The 15,323-nt window shown below is 39.8% G+C and overlaps 1 protein-coding gene across 2 annotated transcripts in view; it reads left to right on the forward strand.

Annotated features, from left to right (window-relative positions):
- Positions 1-15,323, forward strand: part of MED13L (mediator complex subunit 13L) — a 402,047-nt gene that overhangs the window by 31,846 nt on the left and 354,878 nt on the right. Inside the window, exon 2 of one of the 2 annotated variants that reach the window (XM_006266403.4) lies at positions 5,277-5,514. In XM_006266403.4, coding sequence (XP_006266465.1) covers positions 5,277-5,514 — 238 coding nt within the window. Of the gene's footprint in view, positions 1-5,276; positions 5,515-15,323 lie in introns of those variants that run through there. The other variant, XM_059713565.1, reaches the window with a different exon arrangement.

Genomic DNA, 15,323 nt, shown 5'->3' on the forward strand with positions numbered 1-15,323 from the left:
GTGTTCTTCTAACCTCCTTTTAAAGACCCCCAGGGTAGGAGCCAGCACCACTTCGCTTGGAAGTGTATCACTTTGCTTGGAAGCCCATGATCGGGCTTTTTTTGTCAGTGCAACAGGAAACGCCTACTTTTATCACCACTACAGGCTTCTCTTTGAAGACACTGAAAGGCTTATTTTTTATGAAGAGATTTTTATTTTTAAACAAGTTTCCTATAATAAATTTGAAATATTACTCAGCACTATGCCTTCTTTAATATAATAAGCATTCTTGTGTGTATTTTAAGACCATGGTGAAATATTAATGATGCCTCATTTATTTTGCTATTTTAATAATATTTCTGTACATAAAATATGTCCCATAAGTATTAATGTAAGCATCACTTTGAAAAATATTGCATTCTCAGTGCAGTAATTTAAGGCACTAAACCAATGAATGCTTCTAAAATAATCTTCTAATCATCTAATACTTAACTATAAATGCCTGAGTCTGTAGCTTGCTTTTAAAAAGTGAAATGTGCTTTTGTTTTTACAACTGTTTAGTTTTTTTCATCAGAAACTAAATACAAAAAAAATGTTCAGTTGAACACAGAAGTGAAACCACCCTGTTTCATATATGTAAATATATTAAGTGATAGCCCAACTGAAGGTTGACACTGGATGCTCATATTGAGAGTTGGTTAATTCAACCTCCACTGAATATTTAAATAAAACAAAGTATCTTCTCTTGTTGTGTCTTATATTAAATTAGATTCAAAGATCTGCAAGGCTGTGCCTTTGGCTGCAACTGTAATACATAGAAGTGGTAGTAGTATTCATGTTTATGTATACATCCTAATTAAACTCAAACTATGGTAAATTTACTTCTGTTAACAGGTTAAAAGAATCTAGCATTTTAAAGAAACTGAGATGAATGCCAATTTAGTTTAGTTCTGTTCTGTTCCCATGTAATTGTTTTTAAAGCCAACATGCTACTGGAACAAGATTGCTGGTTTTTTATTTTCCACTCATCCTCTTCCTTATTTTTGTACAGTGTTTTATATGAAGTAGTTATCTATTTACACTTTTTAAACATAATTTGAGCAGGGTGTCTAGTAATCTGATCTTGCATAATACTGATTTACTTCAGTAACAGCCACTGGATATTATTTGGAACTTGTGGAGGAATAGTAGAAATATTATATTTTAAAGTTACGTGAAACTTGACTTTTGTGAGTGGAAGAACAGATCAAATGAACCGAAACCAAAAATTTAGAATGCTTGAATCTTTCATTGCTGCTTTCATTGACCCTACATTTTATAATTGGAAGTTTTGGTAGTACAGGAAAATATTTCACAAAATATATTAGTGCAAGTTCATTAAAAAGACACAAACACTAATTTGACTGTAGTCTTCACTAAGGACTGCTGCATGTCTTGTTCAGTTTCTTCCCTCCAGTTTCTTGCTTGTCCCTGCTCTTTCATTCTTAGCTCCTTCCTCCTTCACAGATTAATCAAAAACTAGGGCTGGAAAGGACCTCAGGAGGTCATCTAGTACAACCCCCTCCCCAAGGCAGGAGCATCCCTGTCCAAACCAACCTATACAAGTGCTTGTCTAACCTATTCCTAAAACTGCCCAACAACTTAGTCAAAAAACTACAAGGCACATTGAGAATACCCTCATCTCTCTGCTTTACGTGTTGCAGATTCTTGGTGATTTTTGGGTAATGCCCCATTGCTCTAATATTGTTAAAATAAACATGAGATCCAAGAAAGAGGACCATGCTGCCCCTGCCATCGTCCATGTCAGTCTGACCGTGGGGTAAAATTCCTTCTTAATTTCAAATGTGGCAGGCAGTTGGTCTAACTGAGTGAAGGGACAAGATCCTCTCAACAGGAACCTCTGGTTTTAGTGCCAGCAGGAGCTACCACAGTTAAAATACTTGTTTCCTTTACCTTTTCTCTCACTTCTAGGTCTTGGTCTTGATTTTTGCCATAAAGGCTTTCTGGTATTGTTAAGTTTTTAGTAAACCCTCCAAATGTAGACAGGAAAAAAAGTTCTTTAGCTGTCATAGTTTTTTGGTCTTCCAGGGCAAAGCAAGCTGTTTTAGCTAAAGGATACCGTCACTTTTTGCTGGCATAACTGTTGCAAAAAAAGAAATTGCATCCAATAACTGACCTGACTAAGTCTGCAAAACTTAACTGGAGACTAGGACCTTACTGTTGAATGACTCTTCTGTCTCTGCCGCATGTGATTCCATTGTTTTTCTCCCCCCCCCCCCTTTTTTTTTTTCCTTTCCTATTAAGAGATCATGCCTCTCAACTTTGTACTGTTTTCAGTTCTTCTCAAGTTGCTGGGCATCTTTGGAACTTCTGTGACCATGCTCCTATGCTTTCACACTTTGTCCATTTTTTCCATCTTAACCAAGTGGCTCTCCTTTAAGTCCATTACTTGCAACATAGCCATCTTTTTGCTACCTTTTGTTTTCTTCTCTGTGGCTGCATCTACATGAGATGTTTACTGTGGAGCTGCCTCATTAGCTCTGCAGTAAACGTCTCAGTGTCTACACATGCAGCCCTACTAAGTTGCAGTAAACTAATAAACTCTGCAGCAGGTTAGTACCTGTAAATACAAGTACTATCCTGCTGGAGAGTTTTTTAGTGCGCAGCAAAACATGTGTAGATGCTGACCTGGCTGGCTGTGGTATGCTGCCTGCTGGCTAGACCTGCACTGAACCACCCTCACGCCCCAGCCAGCCCCTCGATAGCATATTGAGTTGGTTTGGAGCAGCCCCAGACTGGCAGGCTGACCCCCTGGGCCCCCTGCAAGTCAGGGCTGCTCCGACCTGGCTCAGCGTGCTGCAGTCCTAGGTGCATATTCAAATGATGCGCTGGGAACAACAATATTGTGCCAGAGTTTGATGCACATTAATAGCACATGTAGACATACCCCATCTCTTCTTCCCCCACCCCTCACCTTTTTTTTTCTTTAAGTTTATTTCATTGCAAGCCTCATTATTTTCAGAACTCCTTAAATGTTTTTGACAGCTGCTGTCTTGCATTGCCTTTCTCCATTTCTGTCTGCAGTCTGATTTTCATCTTCTGCGTGCCACTTAAAATTGTTCACACCAGTGTCTAATGATCCCTTTGCTCAAATCTCAATAATGAACCTCATTTTTCGTAACTTCCTGAAGCTTTTTGCCATAACCGACTGTTCCATAGTTGTTGAAAATTGTCCCTTTTTTGTTTTTGGGGCTTTGGGCTAACTTGTGGATGGGGGTAGCAAGGAGGGGTTCTATAATTTTTTTTTGCCCATCTTGCCTTTCCATAAGGCATCTCCCTAGGTTCTGTGACTTCCTGATTTGTGTGTGTGTTTGATCTGAGTTTGACTACTTAACTCTATAGTAGTGACTTGAACATCTATCTTTTGACTTAGAAGGCTAGATATTCCTTCCTCCAATCTAGCATCTGTCAGCCTTTCTGTCATCTGTTTGCAGAAATCCCATCATCAGTTTTTAACTTGGTGTCATGAAAACTGAACTCTTGATCTGGTTTCTCTCTTTTCCATATCATTCTAGGCAGAATTGCTGTTTTCCCAGAAATAAGGGGCCTTAAACTTGGTGTCATCTTTTAGTTCTGCCCTTTCTGTAGGCCCACATTTTTTAGACATCATCTGTGTCTTTCTACTTCCTTCTGCATGACATCTGTGAAATCACTCCTTTTTTGTTTTCTGTTAGCATAGTTGTAACTCTTGTTGAAAAACTAATTTTCATGTTTTGACTACTGCCTTTTTCCTCCTTTCTGGCCTTGATTACTGCAGACTTGTTGTTCTCAATTTGTTCCAAAATGCTGTTGTGAACAGTCTGAACACACCAACACCTTTGAGTCTGTTTGCTCTCCCTTGGCTACTGTATCAGTCACAGGCCTCTTGCCTTTATCTTTTTAAATCCCTTGCAAGTTAACCTCACCATGTTTAACTTTCTTAGGAATATAATCACTGTTTAAATTGGGAATACTAGAAGAACAAAGGTGACAGTTTCTATAATCCACTAGTCAGTATTTACCTTTAAACAACTCTCCCCTTTTTCCCGGGCTGCCCTTTTGGTGTAGAAAAAACTTCTACTCCAAAAACTGTGAAGCCATTACTCTCTCTTCCTTCTTAAGACTCATCATGGTGATTGATAAATAACAAGTCTGCCTGGCTAGCCAGGTGATTATATGGTGATTTAGCATTTTTATAGTTACCTGGTCTTACTAATAAATTGGTTACTACTGTTCCTTTGTGTTACCCCAAATTAAGTGGACATATGTTACGGGGGGTGGAAAACAACTATAAGATCTGAAAATATACTAGAGGCTATACCAGTTTTTTCACTGTATTGCTTGTTGGCACGTTTCCTTCCTGTTAGATGCATTTCCAGTTTTGTGACTTTAAGGGTGTCTTCACTACTGTTTATGCCTGCTCCTATTTCACTCTGTAGGCATAACACCTTAACAGATTATATTAAAACCTCTCCAGACTTGCCCCTTGCAGCAGTACAGTTCTCTCTTGTCCCCTAGAAACTTGCTTGAGTATTCTGTCCTGAGACTAAACTTTCCGCCTGGTCCACCCCTTCCTACAGTTTATTTACCTGAATTAAGATGGCGGTGTTAGATGGCAGCCAGTGGCCCTTCTGTCCCCCACTACTTGGGTTTACTGCTCACATTGTGGGCGAAGCATAGGACAAATAGAGCAGGACAGATCTCTCTCCAGTGAAGCCATTCTAGGAATTGGTCTGCTCCTTAGTTGCCTCCTTTTTGTGCTTTGCATGTGCCAAATACCAAGGTACTATAGACAGTTAGGATTGATTTGTGTAGTTCAGGGTGGAGTGTGATCCTCAGGGTTGCCTCGTATTACATGTTTGCGAAATATTCACCCTTAAAATCATTGGGACAGGGGTTGTCGTCTTGTACGGCACTTCATACAATAGGGAACAGTCCTTTTGGGACCTCCTAGATGGTGTTATAATAGATCATTAAGAATAAATATTTTGATAAGTGCAGTGAACCAACTCAAAGTTTATAACAAGCTGGTTGTTTTGTAACAATTAAGTTTAAGGGTAAAACTCTTTCCTTCACATTTTTTCCAAAATGTCTGGTGGGTTTTTTTCTTGTTCTTTTAGAACCAAGGGAGAGAATGGTATAGAAGTGTTCAGCCACAGTGACTGAGTACTCAACTAGGAAATAATACAAAACAATGCTTATTTACTAGTTTTAAAATAAAATGACCTAATGGTTTTAACTTTCTTTTACCTTTTCAGGCTGAACTCACGGGCATCAAATGGCGTAGATACAATTTTGAAGGTCATGGGGACTGTGGTCCTATTATCTCAGCCCCAGCCCAGGATGATCCAATTCTGCTCAGCTTCATCCGCTGCTTGCAGGCCAATTTGCTGTGCGTGTGGCGTCGTGATGTCAAACCGGATTGTAAAGAACTGTGGATTTTCTGGTGGGGAGATGAACCAAACCTAGTAGATGTGATACATCGTGAACTGCACAGTAAGTTCTTTTTTTTTTTTGTAAAATTGACTCTACTGTGAAAGGTTGCAACTTCTTCATTTAATGTTGTAACAGTTGATACGCATTTAATCTCTGAAAAGGTATGTGAGAAATCTTTTGCATGGGTTACAAAAAACCCTGCAAAACAGAATTAAAATGGTCTTAGGTTGCTTGTGGTTTACATTGTTGATTTTAAATTTTGGTGGAAACCTGGAATTTCTTGTATAATTAGAATATGTACTAATGTACATAATTGAAAAATCCAGTAATTGGAAGCTATCTGAATGGGGTGGGGAGGAGGGGAGTCAGTTACCATAGACAGTCAACTAGTGCCCACAGTGCCACACTTAAAACTGTGGGGTTCTGCAGTATGAGAGAATTGGCCATGCAGATCTTGTTACAGGATAAGAGCCTAAATGGAGACAAGCTGTAACAAGTGAGTTTGATTTAAAAAGAGAGAGAGGAAAGGGAGAGGTAGGACAATGGTAACAAGGATAAAATCACAGTTACATAAGCTGTTATGCAACTTAATGATTGTTGGGTGGTTCTGAGTTATGCCTCTCAAAAAAATTGAAATAAGATCAGATTTCCCTTCTTGAAGAACATACCCAAATTGGAACCCAGTATAATGTTTAATTCCCACATCTAGGTTGCAGAACTAGCAGATAGGAATAACATGTCCTTTCAATTGCAAACTGGATGTACTTCTGCAGCCTGAGTGAAGGAGTGGTTTCTTATTTCAGTACTTCATGTTAAAAGAGACTGTTTACAAGGCTTGGAAGTTCATTTGAATCCATGCTTTTTTGTGTTATGGCACCATAAGGTGTGTTTTCAAAAGTTTTGTGTCTGTTTTGACTTTTACCATATTTTTGGTTTGTTGCATTTATGTGTGTCGTCAAAGAATGGAAATCTAATGTCTTTGGTAATATAGTTGATTCCTATGTGTTCTATAATTTCAGTGGAAGTTTATGAGATTCAAATTTCTAGCTTAACTACAAAAAGGCACTTTCATGTTTTTGCACACCCTTATACTTCATTTTAGTTTCTCCTTACTGTTGTCCACTGATTCAAACCTTTCTGTATTGTGGCTTTCTCCTGTTTTAGCCATTATGTTATAGATCCCTTTTTCACTTAGAAATGGACTGTTACTCTGTACAGGCCTAATTTCCCTTAATAAATACTGTCATTTACACCACTTATAAACTGTTTTGTTGATGTTCTCAGGCTGCTCAGCTACCTAACACCATAAACCTTGCTTGCAGGATTTCCAGATCACTGTGGAATCAAAAACATACAGTAAGAAACCAAAACCAAGGTCAACTCATTGACTTGGATCATAAGCTTCTTTATTTGTAGTCTTTACTACCAGAGCAACTACAGGGTAATAAATCTTGCACACTAGTTCAGATAAATACCACTGTATTCAGTTTTCTTTCCTCCATATAATTTTTGGATGTTTCTCATTGTATATTGATGTGCTATTCTCACTTTATCCTGCTTAAACACACCACAATTGTCATCCTCCAGTTCTTACAAAATTTATGTTTTTGAGTAACAGATTGTTTACTTGGCTATGTAACCTGTGAAATCTCAGAACTGAGATGGTTTCTGTGCATCTCTAGGTCTGTTTTATGCAGGTAGCAATGCATTCATGTATAATTAAAGAGATGGCTCAGAAGTACTGCATCAAGCTATTCCACTGATGTTAATTTTTTATGAGGCACCTGTTCTAAGTGAAGGCACTTGTGACATTCCTACTTATTCAGCTAAGCTTCTATAATGTATGCTTTTCCCCTTATGAAATGTAGTTAATTTAATATTTCAAATGCAGTGTGGAACTTAAGTGTTTAAGTGATCTTTTTATTAGAAAGAAATTGTAGTTTAGTTCCAGTTTTTTTTTCTAAAATGATGTAGCTTATTTACACACAATTCAGGTATCAGCATTATATTACTTACTGCTTCTAGAGAGGATAATAAATTGAGTCATATAATTTTTCAGCGAGCTTAATTAGTTTGCTATAGCTTTAAATTGTTTATATCAAATTGAAAAGAGCATAATGTTGTTGTGATTTAAATTTTGCACTGGATCAAGACAATTCTGTGATATCTGGCATTGTTATGAAGTACCTGAGCAGGAAAATTCAAAAGAATAAGTGCAATATTTATTCACACAGTTCAGAATAAGACATGCATCTTGTTTTGGGAATGTGGAATAAAGGAAAAAAAGATTTTTTCAGTCTTAGCTGTCTTGGTGCCAGATCACCTTGGGCTGAACGCTTCAGCTACATGGAGCAGAAGCAGAGTCCTGTCATCATCCCTCAATTGCCTCTGTTCTGTTGGGAGCCCAGTTGGCAGTTGCTGTGAGCAGTTAAACCCTCTGTTGTCTCTGCAGCAGGGCAGGGGCAGTAATGCTGGCCACTGGACTCTGCTCTGCTCCTGCAGCTGGAGGGTTCAGCCCAGTGAGAGTCAGTGCCAAGCACAGCCCCCTGCTGACATACTAGTGTGAAAACCAGTCCCTCCCCTTAAGACACGCAGCCTGATTTTTAATGGTGAAGTTTTGGAGAAAAGGGTGCATGTGGTATGCCAATAAATATGGTGTATTCTAGCTGTAAATTTTGTACAGCAGTGGTTACCAGCCAGTGGATCTTGGAGCCTCTTGCGGTAGAACTTGGAGCCTCTTAGAGTCGATCCGAGGCTGGGGTGGAGGGCTGAGTGCCCATGTGCATGGCTGCGCGTGCCACAGCCCAGCAGGTCAGTTCATGGAGAGAGAAGGGGCAGGGACTAGATCAAGGCCCCCATGGTGAGGGACAGTGCCTCAGAGGCAGGAGCAGGGGTAAGTTGAGCGGGGCCCTGGCCGGGTGGGACTTACCTGCTGGGGACGCGTGCCCCCAAATAATTTTTTCTCTCTCTGCTTAAATTTGACCCCCCCCCCCCTTGTCCCACAGACTTACCTGCTGGGTGGGGGGAGGAAGGGTGGGGGCACTGCACGGTAGATTTTGGGTTGCTTTTAAATGCCAAAGGTGATCTCCTTAAACAGGTTGGAGACCACTGCTGTACAGTGACACTTTTTCTTTTGAGTGCCCACAGCAGTAGCATTATGCTGACTTAAATTGTCTGAGCAGTGTCAGGTTCATTTTACCGTTGCCAGTGCTACTGGAAAAGTGCTACTGTGCTGAAACACAAGCACAGTCACGTTGAGCAATCATTCAATATACTGCTAAGGGCTTCTCACAAAGAAAAAGGAAGCCTCTGAAACAGCATGTGAACAGGCAAAGTCGTTGGAGTGGAGAAGGGAAGGGAAATGCAAAAAAACCCTCAGGGTGAGGCAGATACAAGATGTATGGAGACAGAAGTTGGGAGAAAGGAGACCCAGAGATGATGGAAAGAAGTAAGTACTAACCATTAGTTAACTGAGAAGCAGCAAGAATCTGAGAAGTAACAACCATCACACACCCCAACATTTTTAGGATCTTTTTCTTTCTAAGTGGCATGGAATTAAGGATTTAATGTCCTTTTAATATAACACAAATGAGTTAGCTATTAATTATATTTAATTATATTTATACTGTTCTGACTTCACAGTATATTGCTATTGCAGTAGACCTATTAACTATACAGATCCAAAAGCGACTGCTCAGTTTATCTAGCAACAAATAATTATGTCCATTATAGAAAGGGAGTCTGGAGTGGAGTGCTGCAGCTGTTTAAAGGCACACAATAGAACTATAAAATTGTTTAAGACAAAAGCAAAGACTCTAATTGAAACTACAGGAGAATGTAGATAAAATATAATCCCCTGGATTTAATTGAAACAAGAAGCATCTTATACTCCTGAGAGAAATTCCTTGAGGCCTTTTAATTACTAAGGGGTCCATTTTATACATTTCATCTGAAAGGCAGTAACACTGAAAGTATAAAGAAATTAAGAGCAAAGCTGACCATTGGTTCAGTCTAGGGTCTGATAAAAGAGTTTTTATTGGCAGGACAGTATATTTTGTCTAATGTAACTACCTAGGGTTTAAAAAAAAAAAAAATCCACATATGACTTCATTTTGAGAGAGGGTAGAATACTTGCATATCAAGTTTATCTAAATATTTAAAACTGCATCTTAAGGTAATCGGGTTGAGGTTATGCACTGAAACTAATTTTGTTGATATGTGCTACATACATTGCATAAAGGTTACAATGTGTGGAATTATAAGTTTTTTGTTTTTTTTTTCTTTTAAATCCCAACACTGCAATAGGCACCATTTCTGTTAAACAAAATTTTTGAAAATTAAAATCCTGTTTTGCAAATACTTAAGTTAATGATTTATGAGTAGTCACTGAATCCAATGGGATTTACACAGGTTTTAATATCAGGGTCTAAAGTTTCTTTTTTATTAAATTCTTGGGGCCTGGTAGACTAATAGAATTATTGTGAACCTGTTTGTATACTTGGAATAATTTTTTAATATATTAAAAAGTTTTAAAATCTGGTCCTTAAGTTTATGTAGGCAGCTATGCACATTTTCGTGAGCACCTAATGAATTCAGGATCACAGGTCCTATACTCTTGAAACTGCTAACCCTAATAGAAGAATATAGCTTGGGTGAAGCATTTCAGCTTTCAAGATTCGTGGCAGTTCAGTGTGTAAATGTATTGTCAGCTCTCTTGCTTTTCAGCCTTAACTTTTTGTGCTCCCTGTACAATAAAGATGTTCACAATGTCCCAGACTTCTTTTCCAGCATATGATGGGCAGTTTAAATGTGAAGTTTATCAGACAAAGAAGTTTTCATACTGAAGTATTGTCTGAAGCTAGGAAATTGGCTATTTTAAATATATACAAAATTAGACCATAAAATGGGAAAGAATAATGGCCTAGTGGCATGAAAATAAAAAAGTTAATAGGATAAGAGTTAGCTAATTTTTTTCACATTATCTTGTATCTTTAAAAGGAAGATGGGCCAGTGTTTAAGAGCACTTTATCATTCCATTTTGTATATCAGAATTGTTGCCACTTTCAAATTCACTGTTAATTTTTCCTTTAAAAAAAAAAAAAGTGTGCTGAAGTAAGACCTTAATAATTGCTTTTCAGCAACTGGCAGATATCTCAGGAGCATAATGAACTACTACTGCCTGGAAAACTTGGCAAGTGCGCTGCAGTCCTTGAGAAACTTACGAAGCATGTCGAAGACCATATTCAGCTTATTTATTTGCCATCTGTAGCACAGTTCATAAGTGCATGCTACCTCCTGCCTATTTTAGGAAATGGGGTAGAGTTCACAATGAGCATTTTTAGAGTTTTGCTTTAATGCAAACTATTAAGATGCAGTGATTTGTGAAAGTGTTAGTCTTCTAAGGACAAATGCTACATATTCATGTTATTGCCTCAACATCTTGGCAAGTATGTTACAGCTGCCACATTTCACACAAAAATAATGTCTTGGAATTGACTCCCTGCAGAGGAAGTGGAATGGAGAGGAGACTTTATTTTACTGCTGTCACCCAATATTGGGTTTTGTTTTGTTCCGCTTTGCCTTGTTCAGATACAGATTTGCAGTAGTACTCTAGGATGCAATTTGTGCCCAAATATCATTTTATATTGCTGTACTGTTACTCTGCACCAGGGGTCAGCAGCATTTAAAAGCAGTGGGCTACTGCTTGTGACCAGCCTGCAGCTGTAGGCCACCATTCTCCTCCATAGTGCCATAGTTCTCTCTGCTCTGAGTTAAAGGCTGCGCTCATGCCTTCCTACTATTGCTTCCACTTACCATTGCTACCAGGTGCTGCTGATTTCTGTTACTGACAGTGGTGGGTACGTCCAATTTTGGTGGTGAGGGTAAGCATAGGCTACAGTATAAGCATGAGAGAATAGACCTTGGAAGAGCAGGGATGACGGGGCAAACATTTGCTGGATGCTATGCAACGGTTCAGTGGCACACAGAAGAGAAACACAAGGTAAAGAAAGTGTTCCCTGCCTCTGCCACTTCATGCTGCTATGGGCTGAATCTGATCTGCTCATGGGCTGTAGGGTGGTGACCCCTGCTCTACACCAGTGTTTCCCAACCTTTTTTGCCCCACGGCACACTTACCTAAATAAAAAAGCACCAAGGCACACTGGACGCGGAGCAGGGGGTTGCGGCCAGCTGGACACTGACTGGGGCTGGGGGGGGGCAGTGGCGCATGGCCAGCTGGACGGCATTTTGGGCTGAAGCCACGTTTCCTGTCTGTCTGTGTTTGCAGCAGCAGCAGGCGGGGGGCATGGCTGCAGCCAGGCAGGGGGCGTAGCTCCAGCCCAAAATGCTGCGGCATACCTGGATGTACCTGATGGCACACCATTGTGCTGCAGCTCACTGGTTAGAAACGCTGCTCTACACCATGTATCTTTTGCATGCCGTGCATTCTACTAATCGACAGCTCCTATCTATGACCTATTTATACCACTTGTTATCTTTTAAATATGAGGGGGGGGAAAAATCAAGCGATCTATTCTTTTTCGTTATACAGTTACCAGTTATCACAGCTCTATCAACTCTTGATTCGGTTAAAGATAAAAGCTGATTTTTTTTTTTTTTTTTTTTTTTTTTTTTTTTTTAGGTCTTGGCTAGCATGATGGCTTAAAGGGACCTTGGGGTTATGGTTGACCCCAGGATGAACATGAGCTGCCAGTCCAACTCTGTAGTCAACAGAGTTAGTAGTATACTAGGAGGTATTAGCTGATGCATTGTGAGCAGGGCTAAGGAAGTGATACTTCCTCTCTACTTGGTTCTGGTGAGACCCCAGCTGGAGTACTGTGTCCATTTCTGGGCGTTGCGCTTCAAAAAAGGCGTGAAGACTCTTGAAAGGGTCCAAAGAAGGGCCACGAGAATGATTTAGGACCTGGAGGGCAAACCTTATGAGGAAAGACTAAGGCATCTGGGACTGGTCAGCTTGGGGGAGAGGGACTTGGTTGCCTTCTGTAAGTATGTAAGGGGTGAATATCAGGAGCTGGGAAAGAGAATGTTCACTAGGGCTCCCCAGGGAGGACAAGGAGCAATGGTTATAAACTGTTAGAGGATGGTTTCTGGTTGGATGCAAGGAAGAACTTGTTTATGGTAAGGGTGACTATGATCTGGAATAGACTTCCCAAGGAGGTGGTGCAGTCCCCAACTTTGGAAATCTTCAGGAGGAGACTAGACAGACACCTGCTTGGGATCATTGATCTTGGCATTATTTCTGCCTAGAGCAGAGGGGTTGGACTTGATGATCATTCGAGGTCCCTTCTAACCCTTAATTTCTACGATTCTATGAATTTACCATGCATGACAGGATGAGAGAGGGGAAGTGGTACTTTCCAGTATAAAAAGATACCCACTGAAATAAAAACTCTGTTTCAGAGCAAATTTGAACCTCACAAAAAAGAGCAAGGACACTCTTCTGATTAAAATATACATCTTTCCAACATTACCTATCAAACATGATACACAAAGCCAGGTCAAAAAGGAACTTGCTAGTTGCTAGTATGGTTCTGTTCTAGGACCACAGTAAAAATAGCAATTCCACCAATAGCATTTATTAGATATGCGTCTGTATATTCAAAATTACATCTGGATACTAAAGGACATAAGACAATTTTTTTGCAAAACATTTTAGCTCTCTTAGTAAATTTCAATGAGCTGGATTTTCTTTTCTTGAGCACCATTAAAACATATTAGCAAGTTTTTAATTAAAGGGTCATTTGGTTAAACCAGTTCTAACAATAGTGGGTCTGCTATTATTCAGAAGCAGCATATAATTCAAACCTGGCCTGAGCAGCATAGTTAGGCACTATGGTACCTAAAATTGACAGTTGACACCAGTGCTCACTCATGTTGGAGCTGCACCGTTCGTACAACTGTGAGAAATCTTTATTATACAAGTGTAGACAAGGCCTTTCACAGAAGGGATGTGCTGCCAAGCAGGGAACTATCATCCAAGTTTAGCTACAGTGAGAATGCATCAGTCTGGTTTCTAGTGAGTCATTCCTTTCAAGGAGGATATGACTAGTTCTTCAAGTGTATCTGGTGTGTGGTTTTTCTGTGGATTAAAATCCACTCCACCCACCAACTCTCTCACCAAGAGAAACAATAGCAAAGGCATAAAATACAGTCTAGCCCATGTCTATAAAGGAAAATCTGTAGATATCATAAGAAAAGTTCTTGTATTTCATTTTGTTATTCCAGAGAATCTATCTTCACTAAAAATACAGTTGTGTCAGAAAAGTCAATTATAACACAATTACTCCTAAACAAGATTAAACCATGGCTCCATCTTTCAAAATACGTGGGATAATAACTGTACACACAAACTGTGCAAAATAAAGAATGTTGATAGCCATAGGTGAGCTCTCTACCCCTAAACATATATTTAACTAGAATAAATTATTTTGGTTCTTATAGCAGTGTCCTTTGAAATGTTAATAATCTTGAGCAAATTGACATCAATCATAACTTCAGTTTGGAGAATATTTTCCAAAGTTTCAACTCCCCAGGTGAATTTGAAAAGTGCAGTAATAAGTTGAGTGGAACTTTACAATATTTCAGTGACAATGAGTCCACAGAGTTGCAAAATTAAACTTGACATATCCCTATATACAAAATCACACCTTGGAAAAAGGCTACTCCTGTACTTCGCCATTTGAGATGTTGAAGTAGTGTATGCACCATGCATTCATTACAAAACATTAGTTCATTCCACAATTAACCTTCCCACGGGAATATGGGGGGGAGGGGGAATCAAAAGATCTGTTCTTTTTCAGTATACAGTTACCAGTTATCACAGATCTATCAACTGTTGATTCAGTGTTATCATCACTGGATAAATGGGAAAGTGGATGACCTGAAGGAAGAGTAAGCAGTAGGGGGCAGCAGGGGAGGTGTTCTCATTCTTGCTGAGAAGTCAGGGCAATTGACTAGTTACCTTAGGTGCTTGTACACAAATGCACAGAGCCTGGGAAAGAAGCAGGAAGAATTGGAAGGCCTTGTGCAGACACAGAACTATGATGTGATTGGAATAACAGAGACTTGGTGGGATAGCTTGCATGACTGGAGCACTGTCTATGCTGCTTGATTTATGGGGGAAGCCAACAGCATGTTGACATAATGCACTTGTTTCATGTGTGCTGAGAAGCAGAGCTACCTGCCCCCATCATAGTCCTTTGGTAATGAGGCTATAAGCCTCCTTCGGTTCAGGAGCAACCTTACATGCTTCAGAGTACCTTTGCCTTGTACTGAAACTCCTCCATTTTTTTTCTTTAGTGATAGTGCATCCTTTGTAGTTGAACAGAAGAGCTCTTGCATAGGTAGTATAGTCTAGGTAATATAGACTGATCTGGATTCCTTTTGTGCGTGCCCAGGAGCCCAAGTTCATATAGGAATATTCTCTGACGGAAAGGGGAGGCAGTTAAGTGGTTGCAATCACTGAGCAGGGCCAGTTAGGATAACTGTGTAGCTTTAGGGCGGGCTGCTGACAGGGGGTGGGAGGTGGGGTGGTGTGGAGGGGAGGACACACTTTACTGGAAGAGGCAGCCTGTGTCTGTATAGATTGCACGCTTCAGTGGGGCTTTTTGGCACTTTTATTTAAAGCTGATTCAATGAGCTGTTAGATAAAAGGATCAAAAAAGCCCCACTGAAGTGTCCAGTCTACACGGATTTTGGGCGAGCCAGGTCCAATGAATGCCATGCCTCTTCTGGTCATGCTCTGGGCTCAGCTGGGGCGAGGGGTGGTGTTTGGAGTTTAAAGTCATTTTTGGGGTGGGTTGTTTGTTTGTTTGTTTGTTTTCCACATCTATAAGCAGCCTAATAGCGTA

This window comes from Alligator mississippiensis, chromosome 10 (genome assembly GCF_030867095.1).
Source record: "Alligator mississippiensis isolate rAllMis1 chromosome 10, rAllMis1, whole genome shotgun sequence".
Lineage (NCBI taxonomy): Eukaryota > Metazoa > Chordata > Crocodylia > Alligatoridae > Alligator > Alligator mississippiensis.